This window comes from Symphodus melops, assembly GCF_947650265.1.
Source record: "Symphodus melops genome assembly, chromosome: 20".
NCBI lineage: Eukaryota > Metazoa > Chordata > Actinopteri > Labriformes > Labridae > Symphodus > Symphodus melops.
The window spans coordinates 19360828-19382897 of record NC_136710.1 but is presented as its reverse complement, the minus strand read 5'-3'; the positions used below and the strand labels follow the sequence as shown (position 1 = coordinate 19382897).

The window sequence follows — 22070 nt, the reverse complement described above, 5'->3', positions numbered from 1 at the left end:
TGTAAATTTGATGCAAAACGGACAAAATAAAGGCTTATTTTCTTTTTTTTCTCATTTTTGGTCCTTTTTTGGCCTCAAGTCCTGCAAACGTAACCTGACGCTGAACTTCCTCGCTCGTGTTGTTTTTAAACTGATTTCAGTGACTCAGAGGCCACAAACAGGAAGCAGATCTGCGTGTGTCTGGATTCAAGTCTCCTCAAGTTTCTTTTTTTTTTCTGCCCAGAAAAACTAAAACATTTTTCAATAAAGAAAAAAAAATATGTATTTTTCCAAAGTCCAGTTTTATCCCTCATAAATGCATTTCATTGATGTGTGGATGAAGCAGGCGGGATGGAGGGATGTGCAGTTTTGTCTGTTTGACACAATCCAGGGATGCAAGCCGACACATTTGTGCACGTTACAGTAGAACAGAATGTGCTGATATGTAGAGTCATTAAACTGCATAGTGACACATGAGTCTCCTCACCGAGCTGTCAGCAGGCCTCTCCTACTGTAAGCCTGCAAAGAGCTTCACTGTCAAAAACCAAGCAGACACACCTGCAGCTGCACGCCTCAGATAGAGCTGCAGGATGTGTGTGTGTGTGTGTGTGTGTGTGTGGAAACACGCCGGCCAGCCCGCCAGTGCACCACAGACGGATCTGCGTAGGTGCAGGAACGAGGAGACGAGCTGTTTGTTTGAATTCAAAAGAGCGTGCACGGACGGAGCCCACGCCACCACCACCACGCCGATGTGACTCGAGGCGAGAGGTCATTTATCACAAGGTGTCGGGAAAGGGGAAGGTGATGACAGAGTGAGGAAGATGAAGACTAATCAGGGAGCAGGCGGAGCGCTTCATTAAGGCGAGGACGCCGGATCTTCACTGACTGTTCAAAACAAAGACACGGGTTTGTGCTGGGTGGACTCCTCCGCAGTGCTCAGAGGGGTGAAGGTGAACAGGCTCTTCCTCGCTGGGTGAAAGATGGAGGGATGAGGTGAAATAAAGAATGTGGGAAGGAGGATTTGATGGAGGAGGAAAGAGTGAAAATGAAGACACAGATAGTGTGTATCTGTGTGGTGAACTCTGATAGAGTTCAGGGTGAGTCTGATGAACACAACATGGGGAGGATGACTGGAAGTGCGATGAAGTAAGCGGTATCTTTACCAGACGACGAGATGATCTGATTAGTGGGGGGGGGGGGGGATGTCATGAAGATTGAGTTGGTCACGTTAAAAACAAGGGTCGACTCTGACGGTCGTTTCTGCTTCACTAACTCTGAGCGAGTCGAGTGACTCTCGGCGGTGATGTGAAGGTGGAGCGATGACAGCGAGTACGATCAAGCGAGCAGGTGTCGTTGATCGCACTCAGCAGGAATGAATCATGGCTCGGATGGGAAGGTGCTTCCAAAGCCGAGTACCTTGCGCTTGCGTTCGGCACGCTCCCGGGAACGCCTCCTCCTCTCCCGGGCTTTCTCCAGAGCCTTCAGGTCCGGAGGCTGATCCATCTCGGACCTGGCCTTCTTGATGTGAGCCGCGGCGTGAGCCATGGCTGCTCGATCACTGTTCCCGAGCGACGAAAAAAAACTCAACTCACAGGTCCCGTGAGAAGACGCGCTTCATGTGCAGGATTTGAAGATAATCTCTCCAGGTGACTCGAGCCCGGGAAAGGACAGACTCCGCTCCTCTCCTCCTACACGCACAGAGTGTCTGCACGGCTCCCTCCCTGCTGCCTGGAGAACTGCATCTGAGGCAGGGATGGAGAGACAGCAGGGGTGGGCCGGTGCACGCCAACGAGAGGTAAGCTGAGCAGACCAATCAAAAGGCTGAGAGTCAGGAAAAGAGCTCCGCCTCCCCCTGTGTCGAGGTGGAAGCAGACGCTCTGGGAACCCTCTGATTTGGAGTCTTCAGATACATGACATCCCCAGTCATCGTGTAGCGGGGGGGGGGGGGGGGGGTGGTGGTTTGGGGATTATAGAGGGCCGGTGTGAGGGAGGGGTTAGAGGAAACGATACATGTGTGTGCGAGGAAGCATCAGCCACTGTCCTTCGGAGAAAAGAACAGCGGGTGGTACCACTCCCACTGAAATCAGAGGGGAGAAAGAATCCACCTCCACCCCCCTTCTTTTTCTGTGTGGAATGGTACGGTCCACATCGGTGTCTGGGAGGTTTCACAGCTCAGGAGCAAACATACACACAGAAACACACGTTTACACCTTCTTCACTTCTGGAATACAAAGAAAAGCATCACACGACCTTTAAAGGAGACTCCGTGTGTTTGATCATTTATGACACTAATGATAGTTTGATAAAAGTAAAAATGATTTCATTGTGAGACGTTTACATATTTAATGCATGTATTTATTTTTTATATTTACTTTTTTTTTTAAAGACAAAAGGACAGCACAAACACAGGACACAAAGACACTTTGCCAGAGACATTACTAATATAAAAGATCACAAAGAGAAACACTGCACTGTTTCTGTACCAGGTTTTCTTCCTCTTCATCTTCATCATTATTAAACCCCCTGCAGGGCTGAGGCTGCACGTTTCCATCACTGAATCCTTTCAGCCAATTCTTTAAACTTTCTTACTTTCCACGTCATGAGGATCATTCTTTTCTTTTCACGCTGAAAGACGCTGAATGAACGTATTTAGAGACAGGACAGTGAAGAGAGAGAGAGTAAGATCAGGTCGGATTTGAACCCTGCACCGCCGGCCTGGAGGACCACGGCCTCTGTACGTCCTACACGCACTAACCACTACACTACCCACGCCTCATGAGACATTTATTGAGGCTTGTTTTGTAACCGTCAGGAGGACATGGGCGGGTAAAGATGTGGACTGCAGTCTGAAGACTTGGTGGACATGTGAAATGTTTCTGACGCTTTAAACCACACGGTCAGTGCTGCACCTCTCGTTAACTGGAGGCTGTGGAGCTGGTGGTTGCTCTTCCAGTTTCTACACTTTAGATTATAACTCATCATGTTTTCTTCATGGCGTTCAGAAGAAATGGACCTCGCGATACCTTTCATTCCCTCTCTGTTTGTTTATGTAATTCATAAATATGCTTTTCCACCCTCTGACTGTCTTTTAGTTTGTAATTATATGGATGTAGTGACAGTGTCTGTAATGTTACACTACCACTCCACAGTCAGTTAATAAAGGCCTCCATCTCACCTTCTTCATTAAATATCTCACACACAGATGGAATGGTTCACCGTCACACCGTCGCTGTCCGTGGTGCTGAAATCTCAGCACGCTCCATGTTTTTAGTTAAAGCAGCAAATCAAAGCGAGTGGGTTCAACATCACCTCGTGCTTTTTGTTGCTTAATAGACGATGACAGAGTTTGAGTGTGGAGCTGAGGCCATGTACACACCTGATCCAGGTATAAAGAAGGGACTTTCAGGAAGTACAGAGAGGAAGAAGGAAGCCCATAATCACAGACTGTAAAGATGTACTGGGTAAACTTTAACTTATGGAATATATTGAGATGGAAGTTAATATGTGATTAAGCCTGAGAATGGAGAAGGTGTGGTATTAAATAAGTTTATTATTCTTACTACTTCTTCTTGGACATTTTCAACAGTTTAAATATTTTGTATGTTGTTTCATTTATTGCAAAAAAAGAAGAAGTGATTCTATTGTTTTTATTATTCTTCTTATTATATATATTTTTTTCTCTCCATTATTTTTTGTTGTTATGTTTGTATATGTTGGAAATAAAAACAATAGTGTCATGAAGAGAAACAAAGAGAAATGTAGCTGTGATTTATTAATTCATGAAGAAGAAAAGAACACAGCGAACCATCATCATCACACAAAGAGCAGACGAAACCAAACCGCTCAGTCCAGAAATCAAATCAAACATCCTCTCTCCCAAGACCTCCACTGACATGTTTATCTCTGCTGTGGCCTCACCCAGTTTTCTTTCCAAACACCACGCTGCCACCTACTGGCCTGACACGACATTACAAGTACAGAGACAAAAGGGAGCATGTTGAAGCACAGCTGTGCTCAGGCGCAGGACAAAAGCAGCAAACATGTCCAATGAAAAGGAGAAGCAGTGAAACACATTCAACAGAGAAAGCCTTCAAAAAGCTATATTTCCAAACATGTAGCACATTAAACTATTTAAAATTCCCTGAATGAAAAAAAAAACAACATATTTGTTTTTTTCCCGGCCTCCTGCTGGAGCCAAATGGGACGTCCAGTTTTGTCCCTTATTTTTTTTCACATGAGGCACAAATCCTCCTTTATGACCATAATGTGTGTTTCTATCATAGCTGCGTGTCGATGTGAAGAGTGGAGAAGAAGATGGTGGAGGACAGGAAACAGAATGCAGCAGGTTGATGAGAGCACCTAAGCCCCTCCCCCCTGGCTCCAGGTGAATTCTCCTGATTATATCCTGCTGCCTTGTCTCAGTCAGCTCACTCGGACTCTCTGCAGGAGGCTGGAGGAGACACTCCGTGTGAGTCTGAGTTAAAAACGTGTCACTTTGCGTTCACACATGCAGCTCATCGTGAGTCTTTGTACAAGTGAGAACGCACTAAGATATACTTTAATACCTGAACAAAGAACTAAAGGGACCCATTACTGTGCACATCCATATAGATCACACACACACACACACACGAGGGTAGCTTTATCACACACACAGGCTTGGAAAGGAGGCATCAGGAGCAGCAGTTTGCCTCTTACTGTGCATTTCTAAAACTGCTCATGGACGGGGAACGACTACGACTGTACGACCATTAATCTTACAACCCATTCAGAGTCGCTCTATAAACAAACAGCGGCAATAAAAGGTGATTTATCGCTGCAGTGAAGTCGAGCTGCTGCTGCATGAATGAGATTTTGTCAATAAAAAATAGAAATACGGTACCTGAGGAGTTCCCAGGTTTCTGTTTGATAAAAAAAAAAGAACAACTGAGTGAAAGACGGTCCGGGGTATTTTTAAACCTCGGATGTATTTTGACTTCCACTCTTTCAAAGTCGGAAGAGAGTCAGTACAAAACTTCCTTTCAAGCTGCCTCCAGACAACACTCAGAAAACAACAACAACAACAAGGGTGATTTGGTCTGACTGTTAGCTCAGATTCAACTCTTTACTTTTTTTTTGCAATGACCAAAAAAGAATCCAACAAGCCAAGGCAGCGCTCGAGGTATGGATGGTAAATTTGCTGATTTCATCAATGACGTTTGGTGGCTTTGAATGGAGCGATTAAAGTGCTGCTTCAAAAACAGCATCCTTCTCTTTTACAAAAAGGTCCAACACTGGAAGGATCATTTCTATATTGTTCATGTCAGACTCAAAATAAGAGCAACATGTGTCTCTAGTCTGTCTACAAACCCTCCAATGATGAGAAAAGTCCATCCTCTCTGTCTTCTGCCTGCTCAAACAGGACGTTTGGAGATGTTCCCTTCATGACATCACAAAGGGCAGTAGCCCCTCCCCCAGGTGGGTGACACTCCCACAGCTAGGTGTTTGTTCTGCCCTCTGAGTCTGCCTTCTCACCGTAAACAATAGGACATGGAGCCAGAAAGCAGCGAGTACACCCGAGCCCTTCCAGAGAGGGGGCGTGGTCAGACACAGCTCATTTACATATTTAAAGCTACAGACACAGAAACAGCCTGTTCTGAGCAGGGCTGAAATAGAGGGGTTTATAGACATGATCAAATACAGGATCAGAGTGGATTTACAACAACACACTTCACACACATGATGAAGAGGAGCTCTGAGACTTAAACTGGATAGAAAGGAATAAAAGATATTACCCTGAAACTTTGATTGGACGTCTGTGTCTGGATTTTATTGCAACTAATGCAGCCCCTTTTTGCTAACTTGCACAAATCTACCAGGACAACAGAAGACATTTGCACCAATTTGTGAACACCCCAAAATGTGTTACTTTACAGGCCAGGTTTTAAAAAACAGATAAATAAAAATAAAAAGTCCTTTTTAAGAAATCCGTAGAAGTCGAAACAAAAGCAGGTGTCCCCAAATCTGCCTGGTTTCTAATCCAGTCCAGATCTTCCCCAGCAGAGAGGAAGTGTATTATATCAGTAATCTGCTGAGGGTCTCAGAGATTAAAGGACCTCCAGCTGCTCTCACCTTCCTAACAATCCTCCAAACCAGACTTAGACGCTACAGAACATGCAAATGCTCGTCCCAGCCTGAGGCCATGGCACTGCCTGACCTCCGAGCCTCGCGGGCTCAGGGATAGTGAGATCAGGTAATTGGTTCAGAGGAGGCTGGGAGCAGCACAGAGCCAAAAGAAACGATTAGCAGGGAAACATGTCACAGTGTTAGCAGGTCATGTGTGCTGCAGGACACCAGAGAACAACCACAAAACAAAGAACAATAACAGACTTCTGTCCCGAGCTCTTAGCGAATCTTAACGATCTTTTGTCCAGAGAGCGACTGAAGTGACACTAAACAGGGATGTGGCTGTCTCGCTTGTTCATGTTCACTGCACACACACACACACACACACACACACACACACACACACACACACACACACACACCCCTCAGCTGAACATGGGCCCATCCAAGTGTTGAAATCAATACAACAATCAGGAGCAGCCGCAGCTGTGTCATGTATCAGGGAAACCAAAGAAAGCAGCCCGACACACAGCTCAACAATACCTCGAACACGCCCAGGTCTGAACGTCCACTCATCCATTTCAACTTACCTACAAGAGAAGAAGACACAGAGAGAGAGAGAGTCTGTTAGATAGGACATCCTTCACAACATGCAGATTCAGAACTGGACTGTTTGTTGAACAATATCAGCAACCACATGGTAAAGATGTATCAAACTAAGTCGCAGCAACATTTATTATTTTGGGGTCTGAGATCCAGGGTGGTGCTGGTCTGAGATCCAGGGTGGTGCTGGTCTGAGATCCAGGGTGGTGGGGGTCTGAGATCCAGGGTGGTGGGGGTCTGAGATACCATCCACAGTCTCACCAACCCTCAGTGCTGTTTGAAACTCTCTGTCTGCACAACTCAAGTCCCCGGCCCACCTTGGATCACCTGACCCCCTTTGACCCGCAGATGACCGGGGGTGTTAAGGACTCTAGGCCAAACTAGGTCAACGGAGGAGAGCTTAAAACGTCTTCAAGATCTTCAACCAAGTCCAGCTGCCTTTAGATGAATCTCATCATTTATCAGGACCCGGATGAAAACTGTCCGTTTTTTTTTTTTATTCCCCCAAATTTTTTTTAATTGAGTTTTAAAAACATGCAAAGACAAACTGGCAGGTTAGACAGAAGATGAGACTAGTTTATGAACTAACACCCAACACAACTTAAACTTGGCTGTTCAACTCACAGAAATATAAAAACATGTATTTAAGGTGGATAAAGCTAATTCTCACTCACATCATGGCAGTCCTAAAACTAAAAAAATGAAGGTAGCTCCCTTCAATAACTTCTGATTGTAAATTGTTCCCATAACCGGTAGACTCACTGGGAGACATCAGGGTCATGATACTGATGCAATAGTTTGACGTCTGCTCTAATCTCACTCTTATGCAATGTTCTAAAATGACTGCAGAACAACATGTCTGCAGCTTAAGGCGTCTTTCTCCTGCACACAACATACAAACATCCCAGAGGGAGCCACGAGCGTGCATACAAAGCTGTCCTTTCAGATGGGGGGGGGGGCCCTGGGGGGGGGTCCCTCGGGTGGAGAGCAGACAAAGAGGCACCTGACCACGCCTTAGCCTCTCCAGCTCCAACATGCATCATTATTAACACATCCATTAACACGGCCGAGCTTCTGCTTCTGTCACAATCTGCATTTTGAAGTGATGACAAACATATGTCCCGTGTAGCGCGTGCTGCTCCTCCAAACCCTCCAAACACGATCCTTCACCTCTGACATGGCAGCTCTGAGGGGGGCGGGGAGGGAACTTGTGAAAATGTGTTATTTGTATGCATGCTTGTGTCTCGTTCAGGGAGCCCTGTGTGTGTGCGTGTGTGTGTGTGTGTGTGTGTGTGTGTGGGGGGGGGGGTCTTTGATTTATCGTCTCTGTCAAAACAGCCAAACGGAGCTCAGATTGAGCTGTAATCTGTGTCAGTGTGCCGCTAGCCAGTTAGCATCAACACACAACAAGCTAGCACTGAGCTCTTCAACACGTCTCCATGTGGTTTGATTGAGCCCGAGGGACCGACACAGATCACTCCGACCGTGGTCATGTGACACTATGATCCTCTCTTGTGTTGATGAGGTATTTCAGAGGTTTATAATATTTCATGTTTGGTGACAGCTGACAGTTCAAACCAGATGAATGTTCCAGTTTGACTCTTCATGTAAATCAGTGTAACTTCACTGCTCCGCCTCCTCAGTCACAGCTCCGCCTCCTCAGTCACAGCTGAAGGACGCTTCGATTTAAAGACCGCTTCATATTCTCACCGTGTTCTCCGTTCATGTCGTCAGTCTGTGAAACTCCCAGGGCAGCTTTCTACGATATGCAGCTCGTCTCTTTAAGACCCCTCCTCCCCACATGCACGCTCTCTTCTGATTGGCCAGCTCTCTGTAAGGCCTTTCAGTGGGCAGGACGCTGCAGGGCTGCCAGGGGAGAGTCTGTGTAAGAGTTTTAAAAGCTCACAGAGAGGCTTGAAGCCGACTTGTGACGTCTTTCGGTTTCATATCGGGGAATTATCGCTGGATTTGCAGAAGAAGCCGTTTAGCGCCCTCTGCAGACTCATCCTGGTATTACTCCAACATACTGTTTACCTCCTGATCTGAAACTTTGCCCACGTTCAGTATGAGAATCAGCAGAACAGGTGAACTTTAAACACAGGTAAATACAAGTGTTTACATTCAGTATTGTTACATTTAGTGTTTAACAGTAAACACTCAATACGACCTACTTCATCTGAAGAAACGCGTTAATACCGCCAACAGGACAAACTGTAAGAAAGACATTTACAGCACGCAGAGAGAAGAGAGTCAGGAGGAGTGAAAGAATGAGAATCACACATTCAGTCGATGAACAGCTAACGAACAAGATGGTGGAGCTTTGATAGCTTAGCTTTTGCCAAACCTGCTCCAGCAAATGCCAAGCTCGAGGCTTCGTTTACACAGTAATGAGTGAACGGGGTTAAAGGTTAACCCTTGATTTGCTCCCCTCTTGCTCGCCGACAGGTTCACGCAGGCTCAAGGTTCTTAAGAAAAGCAGCAAAACAAACCTCAATACAGAGCTAACATATTTCAAACAGTATCCACATGGGTTGTAAAATTAATGATTTTATTGCTGGACCCGAGTACACACGCAAAGGGCCTTACACAATACACAATGCATTTTCAGCTGTTGTGATTTTGTGATGTTGTGAGCCTTGAGATCATCGTGTGTTCTCAGCCAATCACACTCCTGACACAGCGGCTGCTTTCCATCACCCATCGCCTAGCAACAAGAGTGAGAGGAGGAGTCCACGGCGACAGGGAAGCAAAAGGAGGCAGGGCGAAGGCTCTCCATGAGGTGTGTGGGTGTGTGTGTGTGTGTGTGTGTGTGTGTGTGTGTGTGTGAGTCCCTTGGGTTTCATTAGTACAATCTTTTCTTCACCAAATGAGCTCACACAAAGACAGGTTTGTTGTGTGTGTGCGTGTGTGTGTGTGTGTGTGTGTGTGTGATGGGAAACATGGATGTGAACAATCCTGAAGTGAACAACCAGGTGTAACCATCTCTGCTGATAGTGGACACAAAAGGGGCGAGTGAGCACCAGAGAGAAAGAGAGAGAGAGAGAGTCAATTCATCAGCACCACGCCCAACCGAGCCAAATGAACCATCCCAGAATTCCCCTGAGGCCTTGATGACATCATCCATCGCTGCTTCACGCATTATTCATATTCACACACACACACACACACACACACACACACACACACACACACACATACATCTTTACAACGCCCTAGTTTCCGCTCTAATTCGACATTAGAACAGTCCAAATAATTAAACTTGAATAAAATCGCTGAAATTAAACAAATCCAGACATATAATATGTCAGGCTCTAATTTACTGACCGAACACACACACACACACACACACACACACACACACACACACACACACACACACACACACACACACACACACACACACACACACACACACACACACACACACACACACACACACACACACACACACACACACACACACACACACACACACACACACATCACTGATGGACCTCTTTGTGTCAAACACATAAAGACATGAGGTGAGCATGAACATCTTCACAGTCAGTCGTGTCTCTTTAAGCACTCCTCCCCACAACACTTTGGAAGTGTCTAAGGGGATTATGCTAATTAGCTCACACAGGTTTTATGATGTTTTATGAGCGCCACTTTAAGTCAAGAGCTGCACACTGATGCAAAGACGTGCTTAACTAGCCTCCCGGACTAATGAGTCTCTCACATTTTAATCCAGTGTGAAAAGATGGAGCAGAAAATCCCGGTTATGGAGGGATTAGGGGTTAGAAACCCAGGACGAGTCAGAGTGGTTTCCCTCAGAGAGAGAGGGGGGGGGGTCAACACACTCCCAGCTGACAGGTTTCCTTTAAGACCAGGACCTGCCACATGGAGGGAAATGTTCAGCATGAACAGAGTGAACAAAGAGGCTGCACATCCAGAGCAGACGAACTGAGACAGTGAGGAAAGTGTGAGGAGTTCATGCAGCTGTTAGCAGTTATCTTTGGGGATATGCACGCTCAGTCTCCAGGACTCAAACCATTTTGTTTTTCAGCATAACTAAACTGCACCTGTCAAATGCGACTTTCTTTGGTCCATTTCATCCAGCGTTCATCCTGGATAGAAACTGGTTCCACGCCAAACTGAATCTACACGAAAAACAAATCTTACCCTCTGACATTAAAAAGGCAGAAGAAGAGGCAACAACTGCCAAATGTGCTGAACATGTAAATAACCAAGAGAAGCTCCATCACCCTGTAACAGATACATGTCGATGCAAAACGCTGCACTTCATTTGCATCAAGTTGAAAGACGACTGAGACAAAGAGCGAGCCTGACTTTAACCCTGCTGATGAGGAGACGTGTTCTTCAACATGCAACAGGTTGAATCTCTGCACAGTTACACGCTTTCTTTTAGGATTTTTGGTATCCAAGCAACTGAATGAATGAGATGCCCATCACAGAGAGGTCTTCAGACGTGATAATAAAAGACAGCAGAGCTCAGATGTGCACAGTGAAGTGCTGCTGGTGAACACCTGAGGCTAATCAAAGCTTACCTGGCCTGTTGCTCCGACCACCATGCCTGCACTCATGGGTGCTCCCAAAGAGGCCACAACACCCCAGGGTGAAATATATCCAATGTGCGAACGACTGAGAGAGTCCAGACCACGGTGGAAGTGTGCAACGTGTGTGTGTGTGTGTATGTGTGTGTGTGTGTGTGTATGTGTGTGTGTGTGTGTGTGTGTGGAATGGGAAAAGGGGGAAGAGTCCAGGACAGTTTGCCGACAGTGAGTGGATTAGTGTGTAAAGTGCTGGAGGAATTAACAGACAGCGCCCAACACACACACACACACACACACACACACAAAAACATACACATACACACACATACACACACACACACACACACACACACACAAACACACACAGGCGCGTGAACGCTGGAGGGGTGTGTCCATCCTTAGAGGGGATTATATGGACAAAAATAGAAGAGACTTTTCTACTGACCTAGAATCAGCCCGGTGTAATAAAGACACAATAGAGCCAGAGTGTACTCACACACACACACACACATACCACACACACACACACACACACACACACACACACACACACACACACACACACACACACACACACACACACACACACACACACACACACACACACACACACACACACACACACACACACACACACACACACACACACACACACACACACACACGTCAAAACTTTCTGAAAACATGGACACATTTCTATGATGAGTTTTCGAAGGTTTCACACGTTTAAGGACGATACGAGCGCTCTTATTTTATTCATCCATTTTACTATTTAAAAAAAACAAACAGCAAACAGAAACAACAGCAGGACTTCAGTTATTATTTTAACCAGAAAAGAAAAGGACGAAAACAAAGGAGCAACATGTGAACTGCACAAACACTTTTAGGTACCAACATGTCACCAGACGTCTTCTTGCAGTTCAGACCGTGTGTGGATATCTATTTATGCTGCAGTATCGACACCAGTGTAAATATTGTTTTTGACAAAACTGGGATTCAAAATCTGGAACATAATACGCTGATTTTCAACCCTTCTTAAATTATGTTTATGCATACTTAATAAAGCTGCATTTTTGTTTTGAGTGCACCAAAGTAAAAAAAAAAACAACAAAACAACTAATGCTCAAAAACATGAAATCAATGCTGTGTGAAAAATAAAAACTCTTTTGGCCGAGAGAAAAGGAAACTCGGAATTCTTGAAGACTTTTTGAAGTATTTCAAAAACAAACAGGTTTAAAGGAGTCACAGATGTAGAAACACGTGAGGAAAATGTTTCCTAAATTTAGACTCTGACTGTTTTTTTTTCCTGATCTGCCGCTTTGAAATTGAAACCCAAAACAGCCAGTGAGAGCTGAGCGCAGACTCTTCACCTCTCGTTCATATCCAGGGAACAGATTAGCGCTGATCCAACCTGTTAATCAAAACCGACCCGTCCCGCCGCCACAGAGGATTTATGAGGTTCATGAGGTTTGTTGCATCTGGAGTTACAACCGAGCATCAAGGACAGACCTCCTCTCCTACCGCGCACAATAAATACAACTGAAGCTAAAAACAAATGCCTGATGAGTTATTCATAAATATCAGTGTTTTAGCTTCACACTGATTATTTTGAAAATAAAGGATAAATCTCTTCTGCTCATTAAATCAGTGTCGGGCGTTCACACTTCGTCTGACACACTCTCCAGGAGGAGCTGCGTGTGTGAACGCAAACAGCTAAATATTTTCACTCTCTCCTGCCAGACCCTGCAGCGACTCTCAGAGTGAGCACGCAGCAGGATGTTCTCCGGAAAGTTCACCTCGAGCCCATAGGAGGGTGGACTGAGGTTTCTAACGTGTGACTGTCTGCACGCGACCACCACGATCTCCGTGCAGGAAATGAAACTGCTGCATTATGTCTGTTGACGTTATCATTCCAGTGGACGACACATCGCATTGATATGAAGTCAAATACGTGGCCTTCCTTACCCACTACTTCCAAGTCCTTGTTTTTCTCATACCTGGAAATGACGTCACACCCGAGTTGAGCGTGATTTTTTAAAATTTATTTTTAAAGATTTTATTTTTGGCCTTTATGCCTTTAATATAGAGAGGATAGTGGATAGAGGCGGAAATCAGGAGAGAGAGTGGGGAGGGCCATGCGGGAAGTGAGCCACAGGCCGGAGGCGAACCCGGGCCTCCCGCGCGAGGACTGAGCCTCAATACATGGGCGCTACCGCTGCGTCACCAGCGTGCCCGAGTTGAGCGTGTTTCAAAGCAACACGGACGCCTCCAGGAGTAACTTCGTTTTGTTCGCTAATACCAGACGCTAACAACGCACTACGCATGAAAATACAACGACAACACGTCCACAGAGAGAAGAGAAGAGACTATCGCTGCGTTTGTTTTAATCACATAAACAGAGGAACAAGCAGATAATAAAATCTAATCTCCTGACGCATGCTAGCATGAAGCTAACGTACGGTTCATGCTAGTAGCGTCCATGTTGGATTCTAAATTTTCAGCGACTTTCCGACGAGTCAACGCGACTTCAGGGGGAATTCCAGGTGACACTTCCGAGTGAATGAACCAGGTGATCAGTCCTCCTGAAAGTATCTCCATATTTTCTGCTTAAGAGGAAACATCTGGCTGACTCATCCACACTTCATCCATCACCCTCATAATCACCATCAGCATCATAAGCATGCATGTACAGGTCAGACGTGTGCACGCCATATGCTTAGCTGGCAGCTGCTGCAGTCACACTGAAGGCGATTATGTCATCGCTGCATGTTCATAGAAATGAATGTAATGATGTGTGAGGGAGATATGAGTTCATATCAGAAATCATTTAAAGATTAGAGCGTTTTTTTTTTCCACTTCCTTAAAAATAAAATTACACGAGAAGGGTCGATTCTCTTTTTCTAAATGTACTCGAGGGTGTGTCTCGTTTCATCCTGTTTTATTTTGTTGTTTAAACCTCTTGTATGTCACCTTCCAGTTTTGCTGGAGTGTTTGACTGCACGATGATTGTTGTCTTTTTACCAGCGATTCAATTCAATTCAATTTCAAAGTACAAAGTTAAAGTAAAAAAAAAGTGATTAAACGTTTATTTTATTTTTTCAATTTCCTTATTTTTCCTTCAACTCTCCATTTCGCGTCCTCTGTGAGACATGACTTTATTACTTGGATTTCAAAGTGTTTGATAAAAAGGGATAGCCATGTTGTTTTATTCCTGCAGTAACAAGTATCTACCAGCAGGAGCCGCCAGAGCTGAAGCAGCGTCACTCGAAATGTGTTCAAGTCTCCTGATCTGGATCCTTCCTGAACAGATCTTTTATCTGTATTTCTCTTCATTTGTATGTTTGAATCCTCAGATTTTAAGTCTTGTTATCATTTATATAGTAAACCTGCATGTTCAGAACACGTCAGCATCTGTCATTAATGCATACATGTTTTCATTCTGACTGACTGATATGTGAGGGAGGAGCATGTCAAAGGTCTAAACCGTCTTCTCCTTCAGGTCACCTCTTATGCTACAGCTTACAGCCTGTTCTCTCACACACATACACGCAAACACACACACACTCTCTCTCTCTCTCTCACACACACACACACGCAAACACACACACACTCTCTCTCTCTCTCTCTCTCTCACACACGCAAACACACTCTCTCTCTCTCTCTCTCACACACTCTCACACACTCTCACACACACACACACACACACACACACACACACACACACACACACACACACACACACACACACACACACACACACACACACACACACACACACACACACACACACACACACACACACACACACACACACACACACACACAGAGGTGATGCTCAAGTACGTGTATGTGTGCACATAACCCTCGATGGGCTGCTGAATTATGGATGGAGGTTGGGGGGGGGGGGGGGGGGGGGGAGCTAAAAGGGGGGTGGGATGGTGATTATTCACCACAGCCCGAGGACACTGGAGGTGGGGGTCGGGGCTGCTGGTTTATTACACATCACAAGAACACATTTGCAGTCACTGTGTGAGCGTGTGCTTCATCTCCTCTGACGGGGTGAAGCAGCACTGAAGGGGTTAATAGCAGCTGCAGATGAGAATGGCAGGTGAAGGATGCGCTACGTGCACGTCAGAGGTAAACATGATGTGTTTGACGGGACGAGGGGTCAAAGGTGGATTCAGATAGAGGAAATAAAAACATGAATAACCAATGAGATTACTTCTGCATCCATTCAGCTCTCTGTGAATTATTACACTGAAGCAGAACGGATCCCTGATTAAAACTCAAACGCCTCGATGGATCCTCCACGGCGTGTTCCTCAGATTAATGTAGATTCATGTAGGAGGGAGGTAAGAGGTAGAGCTGCATTAAATAGAAAACACCAAACACATTCCTTCTCGTCCAGAGAACGTGAGGAAGCACGTGTGTGCGTCTTCATTCAGGGCGAGTCGAACCCGTGTCCACCTGGCTTTTTTGTCCAGGGCAGAAAAGTGCTGGCTGTGCCCGTCCAGCCGGTCTCTATGACAACCGTCGCTTCATGACCGACGCTGCCTCTTTGCTTTTTTTTTTTGAGACTCCAGCAGCGATGGAGCAAACAGGATGTGGGTACAAGACTGATCCGTAAGCGAGGGAATATAAATATGTACCTTTGGAAAACTCGGGAGGTTCTCAGAGCGTTGGGAAAAAGACGCTGGACGTGAGGGTAAATCTTGGAGATAGATGCAGACAGACGCTGGCTAACACTAAGTGCACCTGCAGACCTGCATGCTCTTTATGTGAAGTGTCATGAGATCCAGTTTGTTGGAATTGGATTTGGGGGAATTTATCGCTCGAGGGAACGATAACAGAACTGTAACGTTTGTGCTCGTAAATACTGTTGTGCTCAGAATATCTTCAGCGTGCTGCATCCTAAATAACGTCTGGGTTTAGAAAGTCAATTAGACTTGAAGTGAAAGGATCCACTGGTGTAACACACACTAATGAAGCAGCATTGGATGGGATTATAAATCAAGCTGATGATGAGACCGATGAGAGCGTCTCTGACCTCCGGCTCTTTGTATTTCATTTAGTTCTCATCCGACTCTTCAATCTGAACAAACGCAGCGACCAAAACATCAACAAAGATCTCCAGGACACCGACGACAGCGCTGCCTTGTCTCTCCGTTTCCTCCGTGTCACTTCGGAGAAGGAATGGGCGTCGGGAACACGAGGGTGCAGCCCAGGGTCTTGCGTAACAAGGACGTCTTTCTGTTCCGATGAATAGTCTGGCCTTTAGCTGCTCACCGAGCTGTCACGTCTCCACAGCCTCTCTCACATGTATGATGGGCCTTGTCATTTCTAAACGGGGTCTTTAATTCCTCCAAGGCCAGGCGCTTCGTCTGAATTTAACCTTGTGACTCGTAGAAACTCTGGAATGTGAAACAAACAATGTGACTCCAAAACACTCAGTACTGCTGCCAAGACCAGGCGGGATTTTCTCCTTCTTTGATTTCCTACTGAACGACTAAACGGACCAGGCGTACGGCTCCGTGTTTGGAGGCACTGTGTATTTCTGACTTTGATTTTTGGTGTTCTTGTCTCAGTCGTCTTTGAAATGCCAAAAAGCTGTCTCAGGCCTTTTCCACACGCAGCCTGGTTTTTGTAAAAACAAATATCCTGCACCCTCCGTCCTCACGTAACTGCAGAAGTGCGTTTTTAAGCACATCCGTACTGTTTCTGAATGTAAACACAGGTCACATATGGGACGTAAGAACATATTGTGTCGCTGGTTATTGACGTCCACATGCAAAAGGTTTTTAAAAACTTTGTTTTTCATGCCGTAAATCTGCGTTTTCGTGTGGACGAGAGGCCGAAACGTAGGAAAATATCTTCGTTTGTGAGAAACCTGGCTACGTGTGGACGGGGAAACATAATCCATGATTTCAATTTAACTTCAGCAAACGTCCCTCTGATGTTGTTTTTATTTGTTTTAAATGATGAGAGTAAAATGTATTTCACAAGCAACTCATCATACTTCTGCTCCCCAGCCTATAGGAGACGTCTTCACAGGAGACCTTTAAACATGTCAGTGAGACTCAATGATATCGTACATTACATCTTCTGACCACATTTGCAGAATAAATAGGCTCTTTAGTAATCTTGGACTAATAGATGAACTTCAGTGTCTCCACCTCACGATTCTAAATGAACTTGATTTTCTCACAAAGGGAGAACCTTCGTCCATGCTGCAGCCGTGTAAAGAAAACATTCAGCGTCACTCACGATCACCAATCAATCGGATCAGTTTGTTGTTAGCTGCATAGCTAACAGGTTGCTAAATAACGCTCTCTGAAGACTTCCTGATAAAAAAGAAAAAAAACAACATTTCTGATCAACTCGCAGATGACGTAAAGAAAGGTAAGAGTTCAAACAACAACCTGCTCCATAGACTGTCTGCACGTGCTCCTGCTCAGGGACTAAGCTAACACTTCACCAGGAGCCGGGGGGCGTCTGGCGTTCTGCAGGGCGCTCCGCTGGGTCCCTTTGCTTTTTCAGTAAGTGTGAAAGCATGTTCTGCGCTGTAATCCAGAGGGATCGCTCAGCTAATAGCTTCACATTTTCTCTGTGCTTAATGGGACCATTAAGACCAGTACAGATCCAATTCTTTACTGTCAAATGATCAAGTGTTCTTTTTGAGGAAATCATTGTGCCATCATTGCATGATACAGTGCAACAGTATATATGTATTTAAAACATGGCTGAAAATGCTTCTTTATGTAGCTTGACGGATTTAAAGGCATCTTTATATCAGTAGTTATATAATTAAAGAAAAGCAAACGTGTTGATTTTAACAAGATGGTTTTGTTTTGTTTGAAGAAGAAACACTAACATCATCTTAGACAAATGTACTTCGACTTAACTTATGCAAAATTGTCCCTTGTATCTGTTTTAATGCTGGCAAACAGAGTCACTGAAAATGTCAATATGTGCTCCCAAAACAAAAAGCAGATGATCATGTCTCAACATCAGAGTGATGGCTGACGAGATCAGAATAAAAGCCAAACAACACCGGTCACAGACAGCGGCAACATGACTGAGTGTGTTTGAAAAGGATAATTCCTCCTCTGTCACCGTCTCACTTCATCATGTCACACAGAGGCGTCACTCAAGCATCCTTAATCCACAGGAGAGGAGAATCAGGTGTTACTCCACCGCAGCAGCTTTAACAGGATATCCTGTCATGTGTGGCTGTGTGTGTGTGTGTGTGTGTGTGTGTGTGTGTGTGTGTTTTACAGAAAAATGTTAAGTTGCACCTGCACAGACGCCTTCACACACCAATGGGATTATCAGAAACAAAAGGTGAGACACAGCGAGCGGATCCCAGCACAGAGCTGAGATAACGGGATTAGCTCGACCACTGTGGGCTCGCCTGTCGTTAAGGCTTCATGGCTTCATGGCTGCAAACACACAGATGGACAGCAGGGGGAGGAGGGAGGAGGCGGAGAGGGAAAGTAAAAAAAACAAAAAAACATTGAGACGGAGAAGCGGACGGAGCTGATGCGGAGGATTAATGAAGAGATTAGGATTGAGCAGGACGAGGCCAAAGAAAGGAAGTCATGATTGCTCCTTCTGCACTGATCGTTCACAAACACGTCGCCAACTTTCCACGTGTTGTCGTGACCTCCCTTCACCTGACAGCGTGGTTTTTCTTCACACCTTTATCGTGTCCAACTGGAGCAGGAGTATGCAAGAACCAACAACTACACGTGCAAAACAAACTAAAGGTAAACATGCCAAATATAAAAAATATTTTCACTTTAACTTCAAGTTTGTTTGTCCGATAAAAAAAAAAATCGATTTTCCTACTTTGTTCAACTAATATGTAAAAAGCAAATGTCCTAAAATCAAAACAAAAGTTATTAAACTCAATTTTAATATATATATATAATCAAAATAACTTAATTTGACATTTTCATTATTGAAATACTATTTCGTGTTTTATCTGCTAATTGTTGGCAATGCAAAACATCCAGTACATGAAACTGCAGTTCCTCCAGTGTCCACTTGAGGCCGGCTGCTCAATCCCTATAAGATCCCCCGTCCCTGTTAAAATGTTTTTTTTACAGCTGAAGTAAACATGTCAACAGCCTGGTAAAAAATGGGATCTGTGTCTGTGGCCATTTTTTAAAAATGTGTTATTTGACTGACAGGCGGCTCAGGGCCCGCCTCAGCTCCTGGATTTTATTCCCAGATAGTTGAAGCCTACACTTCCCATTCGCCATGGTTAGCATTCCTAACGCCTCCTCTGTACCAATGAGCGACGTCACTCAGGCAACATCCACGTCTCACACAGTCACACAATCTGTGCATTTCTTTATGTTGTTTAATTAAAAGCTCGCGTCCAACACAATATTAAATTCCCAATTTAAATATCTAATGAACAGAAAGTTAAGTAAAGTTTGGAGGCTTTCCAGAAAGAGACACAACAACTGTTTCTGCACTCTTAAAACAATCGTTTTTAACTTTCTTTCTGTTCTGTTGTCATTAAATAAGAAAAGTCACTCGAGCCATTCAGTGGCAAAAGAAGCTCATTCATTGGATGAATTTCACCGTGCAGAAAACATGTCAGAAGTGTGGCTGACAAAAACAGATGCACATTTTTCCCCAGGATAAAATCCAGAAACCCATCGAGCGGGTCTGTTCTCATGACAGCCGAATGTCAAAGCGGAGCAAGAACATTCCCGTAATTCTATTTTTACCACGAAGACTTGAGTGCAGGAGAGCTCCCTCTAAACCCTCTCTGATTGTTCATCGGAGCACCTGAGCTGTCCGCCGCGGGGCTCTCGAAGCGAGCAAACAAGACACGCGTCACACCGACCCGCCAACACGAACAGCTGACGAGCAAGTACACCAGGAGAGCCTGAGGTTTGGTGATTCACTTCAAATAATGAAAAGGATAAAAAGTTCAGACACTGGGAGCAGAGCAGTCCTTTAAAGGCGGGCCAATAAAAAAACCCAGATACACACACAGAGTATGGAGTCCGAACAAATCCCCAGTGAAGCCCTCGGCCTCCATGGGAAGGTCAAGCTTCAATCAGAGCCTCCAAGTCAAATCTTTTGATAAAGGGAGGGTGAGGCTTTGGGGGTATTGGGGGGGGTCTTCATACCTGCAGTTTGTAGCGAGGTCAAACGCTCACATCCACACACTGATTCAGTCGTATCACTGAGGCCTTCTGGGTAATAACCTCTTTCTTCTCTGATCTCTGAGTGTCTTTATTGGTGGATTTAAGGCACAAAGCCCGGGCTCAGGATTCCAAACACGCTGACTCTAAAAAGGACCGCACCGTGATTTTCATGATTTAACTCCATAATCTTTAAACCCTGTGGCAGAACAAGCCGGCCAGTCCGGACGTTGTTGAGTACTTTCAACGGCTTCATGGTCCGAGGATTTTTACAACCTCAGCTCAAAGTTTGTGTATCTTCATTTTCATGAGCAGAGAGCGACGATTGTTTCCCACAGATACTTCTCATGGTGTTCAGAACAGCATCTGATTACAAGGCTGATTACACACAGCCTATTTCACCAAAGTCAAAAGACAATGTGACAAACAGCCTGAGTCACAGACGCATGTTAAAAAAGTCATGTTACATCATTGACAAACATTGTTCTCAGTATGTTGATAGTGATCTGTTTTCATCACCTCGCTGAGTAAAATCATTTAAAAATATCATATATGAGAGCAGCGGACGAGAGGGAAAGATCCTTCAGACTTCAGCAACTCAACTCTAACTTCAGACACAGTTCAACAAACCCGCTGTAAACGGAGAACAGATGGTATATTAGCGGCTCGCCATATGTATAGACTGAGGCATTCTGGGAAATTATTCTGACTGGCTGCATCGACTCTGACAGGCCTCATTAACGTCAGCACGTCGGGGCCCTCGGGTTTCAACAGCACTGAAAGCTTCCCTCCGCTCGGGTCGCTGTCGGATGTTTTCTCAGATCAGGAGGTGAAATGACGGCGTGCGTCACCGACAGATACATGTCAGCTGTGGCTATCACCAGGATCACGTACGAGTGCAGGTAAAGTCACACACTCTTGGAAAGCTTTCACCACACAGACAACAAATATGTCCGCCTTGATATTTCCAGCAGAAGGTCATCTGGTCCGACGAGAGCTTCGGCCCCGCCTCGGCTTAAAAAGATTAAAAACACAGAGAGGCCATTCTTCAGACAGAAACTCAAGAACGGGTCAGCGTCGGTCCACAGACAATACTTGATTATATTTGAGGATTTCTGTGAGCCCGTCCACATGCTGCTGTTTCTCCGTCTGTGTTAAAGGAAACCGCAGGTCTACATCTGCACCTGTCGCATCCAAACAGAGAATTCAACCCGTTGCAGGACTGCTGGAGCGCGTCCAGTCATTCTCTCCATGGTATAGTGAACACGAGATTAGAGGGAAGATTTGAGACAGAAAAGGTGATGAAGAGAAATTGAATTTCTCTTGATTGTTTCACTTCCTGTTTATTGTCTCAACGAGTCCGTTCAGAGAGTCGTGTTTTATCTCGGGTGTCAGACGGAGTCAAGGCCTTGACATCTCATTGGACGGAGGCGAGTTAATACTGTAAATCTTCCACCCCCTTCCACACCCGTCAGGTTTATATCAGGCTGACATGACGGCAGGCCCGGGAGATTAATAAACACTCACACAAGCCTGTCTTCACTTTGAGAGGAAACGGTCACAGCATGCTTTTTAATCAGACTGGATGGAGGCTCTTAGAAACACTTTTGGAATAAATTACGAGGAGGGGAAACCAAATGTGGCTTTTACGAGATCGGATTCA

The 22070-nt window shown here is 45.1% G+C and overlaps 1 protein-coding gene across 1 annotated transcript in view; it reads right to left on the bottom strand.

Annotated features, from left to right (window-relative positions):
* Positions 1–1556, bottom strand: part of ank2b (ankyrin 2b, neuronal) — an 86726-nt gene extending 85170 nt beyond the window's left edge. Inside the window, 1 exon segment of the mRNA XM_079371637.1 lies at positions 1396–1556. Within this exon segment, the coding sequence (XP_079227763.1) occupies positions 1396–1524 (129 nt within the window). The 5' untranslated portion in view covers positions 1525–1556.
* Between the last annotated feature and the right edge of the window lie 20514 nt (positions 1557–22070).